Source organism: Trachurus japonicus, chromosome 9 (genome assembly GCF_045865225.1).
Source record: "Trachurus japonicus isolate A0001 chromosome 9, Traja_1.0".
Classification (NCBI taxonomy): Eukaryota; Metazoa; Chordata; class Actinopteri; order Carangiformes; family Carangidae; genus Trachurus; species Trachurus japonicus.
Genome location: NC_140915.1, coordinates 33,999,904 through 34,020,963, shown reverse-complemented (window position 1 = coordinate 34,020,963; position 21,060 = coordinate 33,999,904). Strand labels below are relative to the sequence as shown.

Below are 21,060 nucleotides of genomic sequence, written 5' to 3'. Positions count from 1 at the left end.
CTCCTCCTCCTCCTCCCGGATCCCCCCCACTCACCCCCCCTTCCTCATAAAAACACGCACAACCACGCCTCCAGAGACACGCGCGCACAAGCGCAGGCTCAGACACACCTCCTCCTCTCCATCCACCACACACAAACACACACACACACACACACGGCACAGTGCAGCGCGCACACACACACACTCAAAAGAGAGAAGCATCGCTGGCTGAAACAGACAACATGTAAAAGGCTGCATGAAGGACGAGTGCTCGGCTCAGTCACAGCAGGTGCGGTAGAGCTGAGGCTGCACCTCGGGGAGAGAGATAGAGAGAAAGAGGGAGAGAGAGAGGCTGCCTTGGCTTCACCATGTCCCCCGCATCCGACCAGCTCTCTGACGAAACGGTAAGGCCCCCCTTCACTCCTTCACTCGCACAAATCGTACATTTCCAAACTTAGCCCGAACTCATTCTTCCGTAGCTCTGGAGCTCTTGTCCTGATTTGAACCCCGCTACGCTACGATCGTGGTGTCCTTCTCCGCAAATGGTGTCAGTTGAATGATGAGCTCAAAGGCGTTAGGTCAGCCACTAAAGGATGGATGGATGGAGGGCCGTCCGTGCCGCAGCACCAAAATAAAACAAGGGGCGCCTAAGTGCGTCGGAGCAAGTGTTTTTGGTAAGGCTTCCAGGCTGAATGCGCCTCGGCATGGCCCCGGGGAGAGAGAGAGGGAGGGGGGGCCGGGGGGAGGCTTCAGGCGAATCTGCATCACTTTTGTTATTGTCTGGAAAGCCTTGCAAACGGGGTAGAAAACAATCCTCCAAGTTGTTGTTTTTTAAGCTGAAAATGAATGTGAGCCTAATTAGTGTAATAGCACAGGCAGATGCATCCTTTAGCTCCGCGCACAGGATATTACAACAATTCAGACTGATAATATGAGTTCATTTTGTCGGACTGAGATTTTGCTCACAGTGTGCAACTCGAGGAGTGCTTCGTGGTTTCTTTGCTGTGTGCTGTAGCCATGGAGACAGTATGTGGCATGTGGGTTTATACTAGAAAGTCTAGTCCCTCTATGGAGGAACAGCCTCAGACCATGAACATGAATAGGGGAAGGAATGCGTCCGTTTAGTTCCTCTGAGCATCTTGTCTTGTCCTCTGATTCTAAAACAACGGAACTCAATGTTTGTCTAATCTTTGGCCCTAGATCACAGTGAACAAGCACTTATAGCTGGAGGAAAACCCTTACTCTACACAGGCTTAGGTGTCACTACTCTGGTCAGTGTTAATGTTATGGAGACCTTCCTATAGACCTACATAATTAATTCTTATGTTTTATTAATCCCTTGTGGCTTTTAAATACTGTAGCATCCCTTTTATAGCTTTGCTGGGCTGTATTTTCAGTATTCTTGCATCACCATTTGTATCTCCTTTAACAGTATTTGATACAGCTCAGTGGGGCGCTGATAGCTATTGTTCATATCTATGAATATATTAAAGCTATGCCTCTCTGAATGTTCAACCTTTACATCCTGCACCTCACCAGGCTTGTTTTTTTTATTTTATTTTACTACTGTGTAACACAGTGAAGTAGAATCAAGGCCCTCCTTATCTTGCTGATACCTCGCCTCATTCATTTAAACCTAAAGGGACAAGAAGCCTGAAAGTGAGATTGATTGTTTTTTTTTCTATTTAGTTTAACCACAATTTCCACATTCGTCACAAATAGGATGTTAGTGATGCATTGGTTTTTGCTGTATTGGCAGAAATGACATAGAACTAGTCCCAGATTGCATGAATGTTTTACAGTAATGAAATCAGTCGTAATTTAGACCATGTCCACATTTCTGTCCTACAGTGTTATACAATTGTTTTATGTGACACACTGATAAAATCTAAATTACTTGTTCAAAAGTCACAGTGTAAGATGAATACAATACTCTTTATAAGTTAATCCATGACATAGAAAACAAAAAGCTGTATGCAAAACTGACGAATCCAAATTAAAGTGATCCACCAAGACTGTAATTTTTCTACAGAATAAATCATTCTTTTGTGCAGCTGTAACAGTTTGAGTAGCAGTACCCTACACTATGACTTGGAACAATAAATTCTAAAAAATCAAGCGAAGCAGTGGATTAAAACAGTATAGTTGTGTCTGTCGAAGCTGGTCGTGTGTGAACAGACGTGATACTGAGGTGTGTTGTGGAGACATGACAGGGAGATGGCTGGTCAGTCCTCTCTCATCCTGATGAACAGATGGTAACTCAGGGTTAGCTCATGGGTGAGTGCCAACAAGAAAGCCCATGTGTGGTACACATACAAATCCATTGTAGAAAATAGAGTTTTGTCCATAATGTTCCTCACAAAACTAAAAATAAGGAAAATGCCTTCAGATGTTCTTGACGCAGATTTCCAGAGCAGTTGTCTATATATTATTTATTGATAAGATGTGAATAATTAAAAGAGTAGAAAACCAAAATGGTTTGTATCACTGAACTGGTTGGTTGCTTACCTAATTTAATGTTAGGCCTATACATGTTGCAGTTAATCATCATAATTACCAAGGATGATGACATTTTCCTCATGAATCAGAAAATAGTTTAAAAAGGCTTGATTTTATTGACTGCAACCAGATGCAATAATTAGTCCCACCATCATGTTCATAAGTAGGACGTTTTTTTTTTTTGTCTCAACAGCATTTTAGTGTATTGTATTCTTTGAATAAGGAAAACTAATGGACTAAATAAAGCTCATGACTGATGTTTTACTGTAGTTTTATTATTATGGTCAGTTTACTCAGTATTTTAAAGTATATAACTGGCTGCCACGTTGCTCACACAGACACATCTTGTGTGTTGTGGCTGTGTTGGATAAACATCACCTATTAACCTGGTTAGTGAATCAGGTCAGCAACTACATCCGGAACAGGAATTTACAGGAATCCGACCAGAACAGACATTGGATAGTTTAAGTGTACTGAACTGATTACAACAATATATAGAATATCAAATATTTACTGTTGCCATTCAGTTATGTTTGTTTTATGTCTTTTCACAGGCTGCGTTGATCTTGAATCACACTGGCTGGAGAGCACTGAAGTCCCTTAAAGATGACACGGACACATCCCCCTGATATACTGGCATCAACTCTGTATCGGGACATTACTGTAAATCCCATCACTGACCATTCAATTTCTCTCCACTCCTCCCAGCAATGTGACTTGAAAATGATTGATAAACCAGAAATCATCAACAAAAGACACTGCCGCAGCTTTGACTTCATTGAGTCACTGGATGACCCACAGTCTTTCTCTTCCTCAATGGAGTGCCCTTACAAGAGGGCCGAACTTGAGACATTAAACAAAGATCTGATGTGGAATGGACTAGATCAACAGGGACATCTTCGCTTTTCATCTCCTGATCTGTTTAATACAAGGCAGTTTCAGCAACACACCAGCCAAGACAAACCCAGCCATCTTACATGGTCAGATTCTAAAAAGAGAACAAGATCTAAAAGTGCACCAAGAATTAAGGCCACCCTCACTCCTGTGCCCATCTCAGTGTCTCCACCAGGAGCCAGGAAGGGGAGGGATGCACCTCCAGCTGCGTCAGATTCCCTGAGGACTTCTGAAACACACAGAGAAACCTACTCCTCTAACAGGGCTTTTTTGAACGAGGTGCATCCTATCAAACTGCAGCCTCACTCCCCCCTCTATGTCTCGGACTGTTTTGAAGAGGAGAAACCAGATAAACCAGCCATAACCCCTCACGTCAGGTGCCGTGTGGACATTAAACCAGATGCTGCTGTACTGCAGCACACATCCAGGCAGGTTCCTAATGCACGGACTGAGCATCTTTGGCAGAGATACTCCCAGGCCAGTAGCAACAGTAGAGGCTTGTATGTACCACGGCAGATTGTCTCCTCACCGACGCCCACTCCAAGCGAATGCTACAGCGGAGATTTCAGACAAGGATACCACTACACCACCAGCATGTCTCCCATCTCATACCAGCATCTAGACATGCACAGAATGCCATCACCAACAGCACCATATCTCAGTCAAGAACAAAGAGCTTACTCAAATCCCAACATACCAACCAAGTTTTTCTATACAGAGGACCCCGTTCGGTATCCGGTCCATCCCTATTCTAGAGCATACTATCAGGATGATCGGTCCAGTTTAACCAGCCATGGTAGTACATTGACTAGCCAGTATGATCCAAGGACTCGATGGGTGCACACCCTTCCTGTCAGGTCATATTACACGGACCACCTGCCCAACCGAGAGCCAGCACACTCTGTATACAGCAGGCCTTACTCCACAAGCGAGGCGGGATCATACTTTTCTCAAACTCCATTGTCTAGATCCTACTATGGAGAGGACAGCCGGTTCAATCCATACCACATGAGTAACCCGAGGTTGTTTTATTCCAAACCATTCAGCTCCCCCGAAGAGCAGTACTTTCCATCAAGGCCATATCATACAGAGGGTCGCCGGCGCCCTCGAATGTCCCAAGCCTTTTCAGATGACTGGTATCGCTCAAGTATATCTGGTTACTCCAACCAGTCCTCTCAGCACACACCACCAAGGGTAAGGCAGGAGCCCGGTATACACCCATGGTACGCTGGAAACTGTGTGGAGACAAGTAGACTGGGAGCAGAGGTAAAAAACCACTCAAAGTCTTGGGATAATATTCTGTATCCACGGCATGAAAGAGAACAATCAGTGCCTCGTGGGAGAAGCTATGAAAACTTGTTTTACCAAGCAAGACAGGGAGCATCCGCCGATATTACATCTCAACCTGTTATACTTAACCTCTCGAGCTCGCCGAGGCGCTATGCTGCACTGTCACTCTCTGAAAACTCATTAGAGAGGGGCTCGAACAACCCGTGGAGAAATACCAAGAGTGGGAACTGGTTTGTAACACCTGAGATCACAATAACAGACAATGACATATGTGCAGCCAACAGCAAGCGGCGGGATGTTCACTCTGTCAGCTGGGATACGCTGGACGGTGAAAAGACATCTCCAAGGGTAATGCATCAGAAGCAGCCATCCACCACAGCAGACATAACCAAAGACAGGAAACACAACAACTTCTCCCTGCAACAGAGTTTAGAGCAGCTGGACGAACTCTTAGCTGATTTGGTTGTGGATTACAAACCACCAACCAGCAGAAAGTCAAGTGTAGACCTTTTGGACCAGCTGAAACAACTAATCACCGATGACGGTGAGAAAGACAGAGGATCTGCTGGACTTGAAAACGTAGGATGTCTGAACACACAGCTCCTGTCCTCTAAATCCAGCCCTGACACAATCAAAGACCCAGACAGTGGGTGTGATGCTTTGCAAAGGAGTGCAGAAGAATGTTCTCCAGACCACAGCACAGATGAGGATGACACTATGGTGTGTGCTAACAAGAAGTGCAAACGGATCGAGAGCATGTTCAACGCCTGCCTGTACTTCAAGTCGTGTCATAGTTGCTACACCTTTTACTGCTCACGGAACTGCCGCAGGGATGACTGGGAGATCCATAAAGAGACGTGTCTGTACGGACGTGTCAGCAGTGTGTGTCGACACACTCTGAAGTTCTGCAGAGAGAATACCGAGATCCACAAAGCCTTCTCTCGCGTCGCGAAAGCTGGCTACCTGTCCAGAGGGAGAGGCGTTCTCTTCCTGGGTTTTGCTAATCCAGAGACAGCTGACAACTTCCTGCAAGTTGGGCTCGAAAGTCTCCTCATGTCTCCCACATACTTATCTCTCAGAGAGCTGGATGGTTTCAAGGACAACCTCGGCGAGTACTGCAAGGAACTGCAGCTGGCAGGCAATGAGTATGACCCAAATGAATGTTTCCTTCTGAATGTATCCATAGCTGTTGGTGAACTAGTGCCTAATAGACCTTCACCGAGAGTCCAAGCGCCAACAGTTCGAAAATATGCAAAGGTTTCCTTGGCCTCCTCGAGCCCCGACAAAAAGGTACTCAAGAAGGATAGTGAAATGGAAACGCTCATCCTCACTCCGCCTCCAGGCACACCGGACATTGACAAGGAGGGGGAGGAGGGAAGGAAAGCCAGAGAGGTGTGCTTTGTCAATATCCAGCGTGAACTCAGGACCAGGGGAGTCTTCCTTCGTCACGAGTACCCCAAAATCTATAATCAGCTGTGTGAGTTTGTGGAGACCAACAAAAGATTCACCCCTACTACGATTTACCCAATAGATAAGAGAACAGGGAAACAGTTCATGTGCATGATCATGGCTGCATCTGAGCCAAGAACACTGGACTGGGTGGGTACCCCTCATCTCTTGGATGATATTATATAGTATAGCACTAAAGAGTAATGATAATGATGTCAGTACACAATATGTACATACTGTAAATACATGGCGTGGTTTAGCAAATTGAACACTGACATGGAAATCTGTGTGTACATATGTGAACAGTCTCCCTTTCTGTCTTTCTCTTATTTCTCTGTGTTGCCATACAAACACACACATGCACACACAGATGTAAACACACAGTACAGTATGTAAACACTCTTCTAAAAGTTGCCCTATGATGTTTTTGGCTTGTTTTGATCCTGTTGCACTCAGAAGAGTTGATTGCCTGCATGTAGACTAGGCAAAAACCCAGTTATCCAGGTGTTTAAGATGTGAACATGTATGATCTGTGCAGTTTCTGCAGCCAATGTATGAAGCACACAATATTTATGAAGTACACATCTCATTGCCTCCACATTACAGTATAGTAGGCACAGCCAGGTCTCATGTTGTAACTGTCACCCACTTTTGATTTCTCCAATAAATGCTATATCAGACATTTATATTATTGTTACAGTGGTTGTAATATTACAACTGTTTATCAGTATTTAAGTATTATTTCCTAAGTATAGTGTAGTTGTGTGGGTATTTAATTTTTTATTATTGCTAAATTAGTTATTGTTTGATAGACAAAGAAGAACAATCAAACCACCTATTTGTTTTCCCACTTCATTTAGAATTTTTGTTGGAACCTATTCCATCTCGTGATAAGACTTGATGTCACCCTTGTATAAATTGCTTTGTTTGAAAGTGGCCTTCAGTCGAAAAAAAAAATGCATTTGACACAAAGCAATGTATAGGTTTAGCTATTTCTAAAGGCTTGACAGCTCTTGACTTAGGTTGTTTGAACTTCCATTGTAAATGAACAATTATTTTGCTCAAAGCATGTTATTTATATTCAGGTATTTTAATATTGATATTGCTTATAATTAAATTTATTATGTTAATGGGATACAATTTGATGCATAGAAATGTAAGAAGTATATTATATATATTGAATATTAGATCATTTGAACATTGCGACCTTGAGACCTTATTGTAACTAATACCACAGTATGTTCTTAAACAATATGCAATAAAAGAGCAACCTTAACATCTATATTGTAAAACCCTATTTTATTATTAATATTGAATTCCTTGGAGCCAAGAGCTGCAAAGACTTTGTTTGCACTAAAACATAAATTATAAAATAAGAATGTTCCTAACCTAGCTGCAGCACTCAACCCCGATGTGATGATATGCCTGCTTCCATTGCCATTGCTGACTAATCTAAGGTTGCTCTTTTACTTGATTATATATATATATCTTTGTGCAAGACCCTCCTCAACTTTCTATTTTGTGATGTTTATAACCTATATATAAATATATAATAAATGGAATTTAACAAGTGACCTTGGGGCTTTGTCTTTCTCCTCCTGAGTTTTCCTTTGAACAGAAGGGTAAAATAATACAGTCCCACAAGACTAGATTTCACACTGTTGACACAGAATTCAAACAGCAGAATGAGAAGAACCAATGCTGTTCCTTAATAAATAGACAGAACATGTCTATTACAGACCAGAATTACAATTTATTAAGCTTTGCATTAAATGAAAAATGTTAATCCAAACATAGAGCCAGTGGACTAAAGTCTTTCAAGTTGTTCTGATCAGGGTCAAATATATTAACCATTTTAAATCTCTGATCTGCCACAGTTGATTTCAAAATTTTCATTGTTTGTATAAGCATTAATACAGGTATGACATGGGCATGTTCATGATGGCTGTCAACAATTAGGCCTATCTTAAATGCATTTTTAAGATTAGGATGTGGGGGAAGAGGTGTGCAGCATAAATTGATAGTTCAAGCTTTAAGGAAGCCAACATTTCAACCTACATGCAAATTTCTGTGGGTAAATCTGATCTGATGAAGACATGCTGATTGTCAAAATAGTAGGCGTAGCTGTTGATAAATAAAAACTTGATAACCACATGCTTCAAATGTCACCCCTCCAAATCTTCCCTAATCCCTTTTATTCTATGAACATGCTCTAATATATGTGATAAATACTAAGGTGTTGCCAACACAATAATTTAGTGTTTCTTCTTTGTTTTGTTTTTTAATGTTAGAACACCACCTAGTGGAATAATGCAAACATCACTACCACTGATTCACTATCATTATTACTACCACCGCAATGTTCTTGTTTGAGGAAGTCTGATTTAAAATACAGCAATACAGCTACTTAAAATCAATTTATTATGAAAGTATGTGCTATGGGAATTTTAAAAAATCATTATTAATTTGTAACCTGAAACTTCAGTTTGATCAAACACTGCATCCCAAACACCATACTCACTATTTCCTTACTGACAAACTGAACTATATTATCCAAAGCATAATTGGCAATATTAGTTACTATAGTGGGGTCTTATCTTAATATCTTATCTTAATATTTTACTTGTTTTAGGAAGTTACTGTTACTACTACTGCTACAAATTACACACCGTCACATTATGGTCTGATTTACCTGAACAAGGGCACTGGGGTTAAAGTGATACAAATAGTGAAGTAGAAATTAAAGTAGAAATTGCCTTTAGAGAGTATTTAGCTGGTGTTTGATGTAGCCTATTATTACTGTCTGTACCCATCTCTCAGCAATGCCAAATGTCCAACACACATTTGACATCTTTCCCCATAGCCAGAGTTTAATCAGAAAGCATTGACTTACAAACCAAACATGCTAACATCTTATTTAACAGTTTAAAACAGATTAAGAATAATATGTTGAAATATAAACCCAATAAAAACTCCCCAGTTTTGGCTACTGAATTGTATCTTCCAACCTGGACAAGCCTTTGTCTTTTACTGCAAATATATAAATCATTATTGATGTCAGACGGCTGCATCCTAGTGTGTTAGCTATGTTTCACATTTTACATTTTTGACTTGTCGGTCTTATTGTGGCACTCTACTGCAGCTGAAATTGAGTTTCAGTGCGTGGGCTCTCATGCTGCAGGCTTCCGGGACAGCATTATGTCAGACATGAACACTGGCAGACTGGATAAGTTGGTCAAAATTGCTGGGTCTGTAACTGGCATGAGTCTGGATTCACTCAGGCCTGTTGCTGAGAGACACATGCAATGTAAGATGCAGGACATCTTAGACAACACCAACCACTCTCCACAACATTCTGGCAGGTCAAAGACACAGCTACAGCTGCAGCCAAAGGAAATAGCTCTTGAGCTATATTAACTTTGCTTTATTCATTATCAAATATCATTATTAACATAATTAATAATAATTGGCATTAATGATTTGCTGGGCACCTGAATTTTCCTTGGGGGATAAAGTATTTATCTATAGCTCTGAAATCAAGTAAAGCCAATTGTAGGCTATTCGCTATTATTTGAACATGCAATGACTTAGCACTGTATCTTAACCCATTTAATCCCATCGGTCACAAAAGTGACCATAAAAAATATTTCCAGTTGAAAGGCCCTAAAAATGTTAGTAAATGGAGTATTAACATATTTCCAAAAAATACTGAAGCAAGAAACCCTTCTGATCACATATGTGCAGTTTCACATGTTTAGTGTAAATTGTCACATGATCAGAGCTGATTACTTCCTGGTTGCACCATCCGAGGAAGATGGCTGCATCAAAGCCTCAACAAAGAAGGTCAGTAAAGAAGGTTGACATAAAGATAAGAGAAAGATTTTTGGCACACATCATCTTTAAGGTGTCTAGTATTGATATATGCATCTACAATCACTCAACTGTGTTTAGTGTGGTCACAGCATGAGTAAAATTGTTGACGGCAACAATAGTGACCGGTGGGATAACACAGTGTAAGTAGCTAACTTTCTACTTTTTAAAAACTTTCTTTTTTTATTATTATTATTTAAATTTGAATCAAACACAGTATATGTTGGACCTTACAGACCCTAAAGCATTTCAGTTAACCTATCTCTCAAAGTGAAATACATGTTGTCCCCATTGACTGTGATATGGACTATAAGGGCGAGACTGGCCAATTGCCAGCCAGGCTGTTGAATGAAAGTTAGGCAAAAAGATTATGTAAGAAACAATGTTATTAGGGATGATAACTTCCCTCTCACCACTACCCCACTTCCACCCACTGTTGGTGAAGAGGCAAATCCCTATACCCACATGAGCAGCTATGGGCAAACCTTCCCACAAAGGGCCGCGCGGCTGCAGGTTTCTGTTCCAACCAAGCAGCAGGTGCAGGTTGCAGGTGGTCAAAAATAAAATCTAAACATTCAAACAACCTTCATAAGGTGTCATATCTTAATCAGGTCCAAGAAGTGGTGGGGGCCCACCTTTACATGGTCCCTCAATGCACTCATAAGCAGCCACCTCTTCTACAGAGATGTTGTAGGAAGGAGGTCTCATACATGGGTCAGTGACAAATAAGGGTTGGCAAGATGAGCAATTCATGGATTTTCTTAAAAAACTATTTTAAAAGCTTGCATCAAATTTGTTAAAATGTGCATTTTGTAGTCATGTTGGTTTTATGTCTTTTGAAATTACATTTGAACCTGAACAAAAGTAAGACTGAGGTTATGCAGGTTATTCTGAGTGACCCCTAGGTCAATAAGTCAATATTGCACTAAAAATGTACATTTACAATGGTAAAATGAAAAGTACACTAAAGCAATATTGCACTAACTGTAACACACTGTAAATCCAATAACAAAGTTACAATATGCATGTCTTAAATTTTTCACAAAAGCGACAATGGCAATGTTGATAGGCGTCTTTTCGTTTTTGCTTTTAGTTGTTCTACATGTTTTTGATATGTAAAATAGCCACACTAACATGTGATAAAGCACACAAGCATCTGTTATGTATGCTGGCACTGGTAACAGTAAAAAAAGAGTTCTGTAGTACAGCCCAGTTAAAATTGGGCTGGAATATAAGCAATTTGATAGCTATGATGGATATGTAAAATTAGTATACATATTATCCCACCGGTCACAATTGTGACCGACTATAAAACACACTTTTTCTCCTATTTTTCCATGAAAATTTAAAAAAATAATGATTGATTATTTCAAAGAGTTGCTAATGGCACATGGTTTGGATATTTTCATGTCTGGGAAAAATTTGGGATTAAATGGGTTAACACACAAATAGCCTACCTTAGAAACAGTTAAACCTTAAATTGATAATGAACTGCTCATATAGACTATAAAACACATACGTGTCAGAAAAAGAAAAAGGAGGAATTCACAAATCATGTGACATTAGACTATACTAAATTAGATTCCCAACTGATGTCCAGATGATGAGCTGCTCTTCTCAATGGTTCAGAATTTGATACAGCCCCTGCTCTGCTTAGTCTCAGGAGCAAATTTTATTTTATTGTTTTGTCAATTTGGTTGGAAGCATCATGTCTCAGTTCTCAATACCATTGTAAAAGCTCATTCAAAAGGCCACAGTATGGCATGTACAGAGTATTTGAGTGATATTAATACATCAAGCTTTATTCATTTATTTTATTATTAGTATTATTATTATTTTTTTACAAATGAAATAATGTAAAATATGCCACAAAATCATTGTGCACACAGGGCCCAGATAAATGCACACTGAGACATTAACATTATTGCATTTGAATATCTAGCTATTCAAATGCATGAAAAGTAAAAGTTATTTGAACTGATGTAGGCTATTGTTTTTCATTTAGTTGCATAGTGTGTGTGTGAAATTGCAAGAAACTCTCCACTGTGTTACACAAATTAACATGATGTGCAGGCCTGTTTACTGTGAAATCTTCCTTTAATGAAGCTTCGCGCCTGCGTGTTGTGCGGGTCTCCTCGTGATGACAGCAGATGACAGCAGTGTTCGCTCCTGCAGTCAGAAGCCAGTGTGTGAGACGGCTAACCGCCAACAAACAGCCCCTTTGACTCGAGAAACCTTTGGATCAGTTGTGTGTAGAGAAGCCGAGGACCACCGGGACTCTCTAATTACGTCCGGTAAGTTACCGAATTTGCGTCAGCTTGTTTCCTCGGTTACATTATTTGGCCAACCCAGGAGCTTGCAGTGTGAAGCTAAGCTAACGCAGCTAACTAGCTTATCATTAGCTTACCCTGCTTGGCGAGCAAACGTTAGCCGAGTGTAACTTGGTTAACATTAGCACTCTGCTGCTAGGTTAGCCCACTACCACCAGTTTGCTCTCTGAGAACAAATCACTTCAAACACGAGTCCTTATTGGCTGGTGCTAATGTAACAGCTGAGTAACTTGTGTCGCCTGCTCTAATAGCTATTAGCTGATAGAACGCTAGCTAAGTGGTGTATCTGATATGATTGTCAGCTCGACTAAGCCACTTCTGTCGAGCTACCAAACGGTAATAACATACACTAACCTTTCTCATCCCAGTTTGTCGCTGCCTGGTTAAACCACGGTTGGCTGGCTATTACATTATTTAAGCAAACCAACCATAAACAGCACATTAAATTGCTTCAGCTTTTTGTGTTCAACGTATCCCCACCCCACCCACTGAGCCACAGAGAGGAATGTCTAAAGTTTTAGCCTTATAACATGGCCTGAGCACTCAGACCTAGTGTTTGTGAGGCCGTGAGATAGTCTATCACACTGTCATCTAACATTGTTTAGTGTTGAAACACTGGATATTACTGTAAACTGCTTGTAGCAGCAGTAGTCACGTCGCCCATTATGTCCACTATGTCAGAAGTACGATGGCAAAGACATGTCAAATATTAAATGTGAGGCTTGGCTGCTTTTCTCTGTTCACCATAAACACTTGCATTTTTACCGTTGGTCAAAGTAAAAGTCAACCCAACTAGTCAAAGATCCAAAGGCCTAGGGAAGTTCAACCTGAAGTTATAAACAATACAAATAAGGATTCATTATAAATCAAGTATACAATCATTACCTCCCACTTTATTGTCATCTGTGCAAGTATAAACAAGCAACACCCCTCTTGGTCTGAAGCCAACAGCTGAAACATTACATTCACTTGTATTTGTCATGCACTTACATTCAATGACGACTTTTTAATCAGCTTATTTTCAGTGTTGGTAAAATTGACGTTATTGCGAGGAAATTAGGTCCACTTCACTGTTTGAGACTAAAATGACTAAGTTCGAGTCTGACCAATCGATCACATGGACTTTTTGAATTTCTCAGAAGCAGGTTGATTTTTTCTTGTCAGGGTGAGTGGGAAGGTTTGCTGATAGCTGACGGATGACAACAAATGACATCATTCATGTTCTTCGTCCTTCCTTATTGGTCAGTGTGTATCAAAACCACTGCTTCTGCTAAAATCACTGCTGTGTTAGTTTTTCTTTTGATTGATTATTATTTAGTGTTTATATCTCTTGTCCCCGAAGTGGATTAGTATGAACTAGTGCAAGTATATTTAATTGTGCCCTCTGTCTTCTCTCTCCATCTGTGTATCTGTGTGTGTGTTTGCCTTGCAGTGACAGCTGCCGTATGAGTTAAGGATTTTGTTATTGGGACGTTCTTAATCCATTGTTGTCACAGTTTGCTGACAGCTAACACACTCAAGACATGACTCAACCCGCCTTGGTGGGTTTTTTCAGAGAGCGCGAGTGTTAGGCTCAACTCTTGCCTCTTCCCTAAGGGAGATGGGCAACCCCAACTGATTGTGTTCTCTGGTACTAATAGTGAAAAGAAAAAAAACCCTCTTAATGTTTCATTTCAAGAAATGAAATTGAGGAATGAAGAAGCAACATTTTGGCCACAAGCCCACGTCTGTAGCCTTGAGGTCGCCACTGCCCCAAAATAAATGTATGACAAGAATGTCCACGCTTTGTGAAGATAGTGGCTGGATCTTCCTAAATCCATATTTTAAGCCCCAATACAGCGTTTACTACTTAACCCAGTTTCACACATGTACTGACACTTCATCTGCTGCCTTGAGGATAACGTTCAGGTGGTAATTTAAAGGGATAGTTCACCAAAAAATGAAATTCAAAATTCAAATTCAAAGTGCATCTGGAGACCCAGGAGGCCGGTTCGCTCTCGCGTTCACGCGACGCACGCGTGCATCATGCCCGACACAAACAGGTCCATAAACTACACAAAAACCTTGAAATATTCCTCCACACCGCTCGGCAGCGGCAATCCAAGTGTCCTGAAGGGATTTAGTCCAGAGTTTACCTGAACAATGTCATTGAGGCAAGTCCGGTCACGTCCGCGTGCGCACCTGAATGTGAGAGAGCGCGCACCAGGCAAATTCAATACAGGACTGTTTAGGCTGTAAAAATGTCCTAAATTATAAAAAATAAATTGTTTCGAGTAAACTCTGGACTATATCCCTTCAGGACACTTGGATTACAGTGGAAGAGCAATGTGGAGGAATATGAAATGGTTTTTGTGTAGTTTTATGGATGTTTTTGTATCGGGCGCTATTTTTCTCATGTAAAGTTTTCGTTGGACTACAAACCAGCCTCCCAAGTCTCCAGATGGACTTTGAGGAATAAAAAACTACTCCGGAGTATTCATCAGCATGAGGGTGAGTCAATAATGACTGAATTTCATTTTTTGGTGAACTATTCCTTTAAATTACCACCTGAAAGTTATCCTCAAGGCAGCAGATAAAGTGTCAGTACATGTGTGAAACTGGGTTAAGTATGTTAATGGAAAGTACCGGTATTATCCATAAAACATCCATCTGACACATGATATCCGGGTTGATAACAATAACAATTCATAAGAATTCCAGCTTAAACTGTTTTGTTTTTGTTGGCACAAAACGGATGTGAGCCTTTGAAATAGGACAAGTCTTGTCTGTTCTTCATGCTGTATTGGGTCTTAAAATATGGATTTAGGAAGATCCAGCCACTATACTAGACATTCTGGCCATACGTTTATTTTGGGGCAGTGGCGACTTCAAGGCTACAGACGTGGGCTTGTGGCCAAAATGTTGCTTCTTCATTCCTCACTGGTAGGCTACATCTGGATGGAAAACATGAAAGAGTAGTGATCTTTTCACACGCACCCACACACACCCACACCTCCACACTCATTGACCATTAGCCCTCATTATCTGACTGAACTCCAAACTCAAGCTTTCATTTCTTCACAGTTTTTGCTAAGCTAACGGACACGTCATATTAGTCATTATTATTCCCCAAGCGTGTTACAGTTCAGTACCCGGCCCTGGTAGTGGGAACGGTTACTCATGCATCTCGTGGATGTAGCACATGCACAGAGTTTGCTGCTTGCTGAGCAGAGTAAGAAATGATCAAGAAGGGAAGTGTGAAGAGGATGTTGGCTCAGAACCATAGATAGCCCACCTTTTGAAAGTGAAATGCTTTAAATATGTTCCATTGGTTGCCATACATGTGTGTTTGTGTGTGCCAACATGTCGTGGGAAGAGTGGGCAGAGTTCCAACAGCTTTACTTTTTACCTAACCAACATTTTTATAAATAAGTGCTGCACATTTAAAAAGAATTTTTGAATTTTGAAGTTTTTCATTAGGTTATGAATGTATCAATTAGCCTGTGTGATCATGGCGCTCACACAGTTCCTATGGTTGAACAGTCCTCTTGCCACGCATGTGACTGGTATTGAATGGCTGTCCTTCCACAACTACGATCTTTCTCACACAACTCAGAAGTTTGAAGATTCTGCCTGACTTCATGCTGTCTGTTGTTTGGTTTTCGCTTCTGCTTTAGAGTTCCTCAGTGCTCTCCACGACTGACTCACCAGGTACCCTCATGTAGTGACTTATATTGGAGCTGAAGGGCACGGGGGGATCACGGCCAATGGCAGTTAACCTCGCCACTAGCCACTTAATAGCTTGGTGGCTTTTTCACTTCCTTTCCAAGTATGTGAGGAATGCGCTTATTCAAGAACATGATGAGTGTATGTACATGGAAGTGAACCTGTCAGCCAGTTACCTGCCATTTCATTCAAATGGAAAATGGAAACAAAATAAGACATTTTTACTTTTTTATTGCTTTCAGTTGTATTAGTCTAAATATAGATCAACAACTTTAGATAGAATATTTAAAGTGGTTTTTCTAATTGTTGATTAATCATTTCTGAAGTTAAAAAGAGGACTCAAATGTGAGTAGCTCTATGTTGGTTTGATCAACCTTCTGTGTTGATGCCTTTAACGGTTCAAATCATGAAGTAATTTGAGAACTTCTCTATGGGCTCTGGGAAATTATTGATGGTCAAATGTTAAACCATAGTGAAAAATGAATTAGAAACCATGAAGACAAAAATCTCCATATTATTCAATAATGAAATTAATTATATATTGCAGCCCTTCTTAAAACCCACCTCAAGTCATCACCACTTAGTTCCTGACTCTAATCATCTACTCTAAAGCACGGCATCAAATTCCCAAAGTGGGCCACAGCTAACAGTTATCTTGCTAACACATTACCCTAAGTCTCCTTAATGTAGCATTTACTGACAACTTATTAACAATTTATCAGTGGTTTTTAATCCACTATTATGCAGGAGTACTGTACACATTACACAACTGCATTAGATGACATCTCAAAGTCATTGTTAATGTACAATACTTTGGAACATTGATAACTTCTCCAATTGATTTTGTTAGATCAGTAATTTAGTAAAATCTGTCACCAGTCTCCTCTTTAGATATAGTTTGTATTAAGTATTTATACAAATGTGGTAGGTGATTTTGTATTAGTCTAGGTCTTTAAAATGTAAAAATAAACAAAATAATACAACTATCATAAAAAGTATGAAAAGCAACATTTTTTACAAACTCAGAGGGTAAATGTTTCATGTTTTTGCTGATAAATCTTGAAATAGTTAACTTTTTTCCAAAGATTTATAGCAGTCGATGTCAGTCACGTTTCTCATGTGATCAGGAGCCGCCCATGTCTCATGAAGAAGTCTTGGTAACACTTTCTACATTTTCTTCACAAAATAGCACACTGAACATTTCTTTAGATTGATATTAGACCAAAATGACCTGAAACATGACCAAAACAATGACAGTCTATCGCTGTTATCTGAAGTGGAGGAAGAAATCACTGTTTATTCTTGGTTTGCCAAGGGAATTCAACGTAAAGCCTATCATTATGTGTGTAAATCTGCATAACCAATTTGATTTGTCAGGCATATCAACTCCAACGCTGTGGTTGTCTGTTAGCTTGCGAGCAGGGACACTGCCTTGCAGTCATTCCCACTCTGAGGTAGTTTTCTTTAGTCTCGTCTCATTCTCCTCCCAGAGTCCTAACTCTACAGTTAAATCTGTGTTTGCTATGTTAGCTGCCAGTGACAAAGAGGCTTTTGTGCGATCCATTTACGAAGTAATCACTCAAATTTCATGCACTCCGCTTGGATAGTAGGTCTTGGCTGTGTGTATCTGGTAGATTTGCATAGCCTGTAGTGTAGCGTCTTCTGGAGCTTGTGAAAAAGCATGCTTTTGCTATTGTTGTTGCATGCAATGTCTGCAGCACACTGGATGCAAATGATCACTTCCCTTGCATGACATGAGCATCATGTGTGAGCTTGTGTTCAGCCAAGCTCACACACGGCTTTACAGAAAAGGGAACCATTTCCTGCTTTTTCTCTAAATAATACTTAACTTTTAAATCCAGATTTATAAATACTGATTCTATTTGAAAGGAACAGTACAGCAAAACTTTAATTCAAACTGTTAACTTTCACAGGTTCATTGGAAGTCGCAACATCAACAGCGCCACAGAATTGTTACGAGTCGCCTTATTCCAAAAAGTAACCATGACATGCACAAGAAAAATGCAGTTTTTCCTCTCCGTTTAGTGGAGCCTGCCAGAAAATAATTGCAGTTTTGTCTATTGCAGCTATTTCATAATCCACTTCTATGAAATAGAGCAACGGACGAAAGGCGGACAAAAAACAGTTTGAGTTTGAACCATCAGGTTACAGGAATCATCATGACTCTTTCAACTGTATGTTCTGTCGTCATCAGGGTTATTTTCATAGACCTGATAAAGCAGCTCCAGAGCCACAGTGGACACAACACAAATTTGCTCACATGTTGAATAGTAGTATCCATGACAACTAAAGTAACAGGTGGGGTTCCCCTTTAACACACTTTAACTTGCCTAAAACTTCGGTCTGACATTTGGTCAAAGGTTATTTGAGCTTATGCTTCGTTTGCATTCCGCATATTTCTCCTCATTCACCCGTTTCCATTTCATTCTTGTCCCCTTTGTGCTTCAGTCATTTCCCTCTCTGCCTGTGTGAGCTGGTGAAGATGGTGAAGCCAGACATCCACACTCTGGCCCACCACCTGAAGCAGGAGCGGCTGTACGTGTCGTCGGAGAAGCTGCTGATCCAGAGGCTCAACAGCGATGTGCTGAAGACGGCTGAGAGGCTGTACCGCGCCGCATGGATCGCCAAGCAGCAGAGGATCAATCTAGATCGTCTCATTCTCACCAGGTCAGAAACTACTGTCATGATTCACTCTGCCCCCAAAAAACTATAGGAAAAGGAAGTATAGACTTGGAGCCAGGATGTGGTAAGTCTAGTATGCAGGCTGGATAACAGGGAGAAATGGCTGGTTTGGCTCTTTAAAGGGACAATGAGGAGTTTTGGAAAAGCGAAGCGTTTTTACACTACATTTATGAGCCTCCGCGCGCACCGTGAAATTCTTTGACTGGCGCAAGACAGACTCATGTTTTCATTCATCAAGAATTAAAGTCAGAGGTTCGAAGACGATCAGATACCGTCGTAGTTCCGACCATAAATGGCGATTCGGCTGCGTTATTCTCATGACTCGCCGCGAAACTGAGAGTAAGGAAACGCTGGTCGGCTCGACCAGCATTTCCGCCACCACTAATAATAACAAAATAACAATAGAGACAAAACGATATATTTATCGAAAATGGGCCCATTAACAAGTGTGGGTAACGTAGATTCATCCACATTAATATGAGACTTTTTTATTGTCGCGGAATTTTTCGTTCTGCTGATGGAGAAACTCCTCGTTGTCCCTTTAACTTGTTTCTAAAAAAGAAAAGAAAGAAAAGTAAAAATATGGTTGTTGTCAAAGTTATAGGTAGTTGTCACACATCAGTGATTTGTCTTACTCCTCCCAACATGCAAGTTAGTGACCTCGGACATTCGCATAGTAAAATATGCCACTCGTTGCAGCCCTAGTGGACAGCCACCCTTTGTTTCTCTGTGATTTCCCTCGATGATGTGGAGCTGTCCAAGCCCCCAGAGGCCGCAAAACCCAAATCATCATGCTCCCTTTCGCCATTAAGATGCTACTTTCATGTCGGTTTGCAGTTCCCTATTTACACCGTATGTACTTCAGCATCTTCCTCCCAAATAAATGAACCTCAGTTAGTTTCATCAGTGCAAGAAACATTTTCCCAGCAATGTTGTATTATTGTACTCTTTGATAAACCACAGAGGTTTTTTTTTTGAGAGAGCAGTGGTGTCTCTGGTGTCCGTGGATGGCAGGACACCAGGCCCCATGCAACCAAACATGTACTTGAGTAAAGCTGGATAGAATGACATGTCAGTAGGAACTATGATAGATAATCCCTTTTAGAGCCAGTGCTTTCGTAGATGAGAGGGAACTGTACTATTAAAGATTTTGTGTGATGCATATCAGTAATAAAAAAAACCTCTCATCTACAGTGCGGAGGCCTCTCCAGCTGAATGCTGCCAACATGCGAAGATGCTGGAGGACACGCAGTTTGTTGACGGCTACAAGACTCTGGGCTTCCAGGAGACGATCTATGGGGAGTTTGTGGCCCGGTTGAGGGAGAACCCCAGACTGGTGGCTTCCTGTCTGGTGGCAGGAGAGAGGCTGAACCAGGAGCACACCCAAGGGGTCATCCACACAGTCTTCACCTCACTCTATGGCAACTGTATCATGCAGGAGGACGAGAGCTATTTGCTACAGGTCAGTGGTTCTACCTTTCACACACATGCAAGAGAAATACTAAAGTAGCTTTTTAGGAATTAGGAATGTATTTATTTAAAACAGGGACAATGCACAAAAACATTAATCTTGTAAGGCAAGAGAAGATGCCTTGAGCCAGGTTGTAGCAACATTTGCTAATTTCCACCTGTAGTCCCTGGGCAGGTAAGAAACAGACAGAATACAATATTAAAGGACAATTCTGGGCAAATTCAACTCGGGGGTGTATTTTCCTAACATTTTAGGTCTAAAAGAAGGAATCTGAAGATTTTCAGTTTAATCGCTCCTGTTTTGCAGTAGTTGTGTCTGTCCCTGCATCGCCACGGCAGAAATGAATGGAAGCGGGTGCAAGTTCCGCTGCTTAGGCTGTTTACATCCCTCAAAGTTGCAATTTTTTTCCACAGACAGCGTCAGATGGCTACTCAAACATGCACCGAGCAGTTTATTTACTTGAAGCAAGCCGACATGTTTGTAAAAAGTCGATCTAATTCAAAGACTCCCGGAGTCTCGCGTGAGACCCAGTTGCCGTGCTTGGTGTGTTCACATGCAGTGGGAAAGCTACTGTTTGTGTCATAAACACAGGAATATCAACTCTTGACTTGCTTCAAGTAATAGAAACTTCTCGGCACATGTTTGAGTAGCCACCTGACGCTGTCTGTGGAAAAAAATGTACACTTGAAGCAAGTCAAGAGTTGATATTCCTGTGTTTATGACACAAACGGTAGCTCCTACTGCACCTGAACACACCGTGCACTGCAACTTCGGTCTCGCGCGAGACTCCGGGAGACTTTGAATTAGATCTAGTTTTACAAACATGTCGGCTTGCTTGAAGTAAATAAACTTCTCGGTGCATGTTTGAGT

The 21,060-nt window shown here is 41.0% G+C and overlaps 2 protein-coding genes across 8 annotated transcripts in view; both read left to right on the top strand.

Annotated features, from left to right (window-relative positions):
* The first annotated feature begins 137 nt into the window (after nt 1–137).
* On the top strand, nt 138–7,679 carry unm_hu7912 (un-named hu7912). Its single transcript, XM_085787578.1, has 2 exons — nt 138–383; nt 3,033–7,679. The coding sequence occupies exon 2, from the start codon at nt 3,085–3,087 to the stop codon at nt 6,295–6,297; it is 3,213 nt and encodes a 1,070-aa protein (XP_085643704.1). The 5' UTR covers nt 138–383; nt 3,033–3,084; the 3' UTR covers nt 6,298–7,679.
* A 4,441-nt stretch (nt 7,680–12,120) lies between these two features.
* Nucleotides 12,121–21,060, top strand: part of gapvd1 (GTPase activating protein and VPS9 domains 1) — a 31,678-nt gene continuing 22,738 nt past the window's right edge. For all 7 annotated transcript variants that reach the window (XM_085787577.1, XM_085787576.1, XM_085787575.1 and 4 more), the window contains exons 1-3: nt 12,121–12,275; nt 18,486–18,704; nt 19,914–20,181. In XM_085787577.1, coding sequence (XP_085643703.1) covers nt 18,520–18,704; nt 19,914–20,181 — 453 coding nt within the window. In that variant the 5' untranslated portion in view covers nt 12,121–12,275; nt 18,486–18,519. The remainder of the gene's footprint in view (nt 12,276–18,485; nt 18,705–19,913; nt 20,182–21,060) is intronic.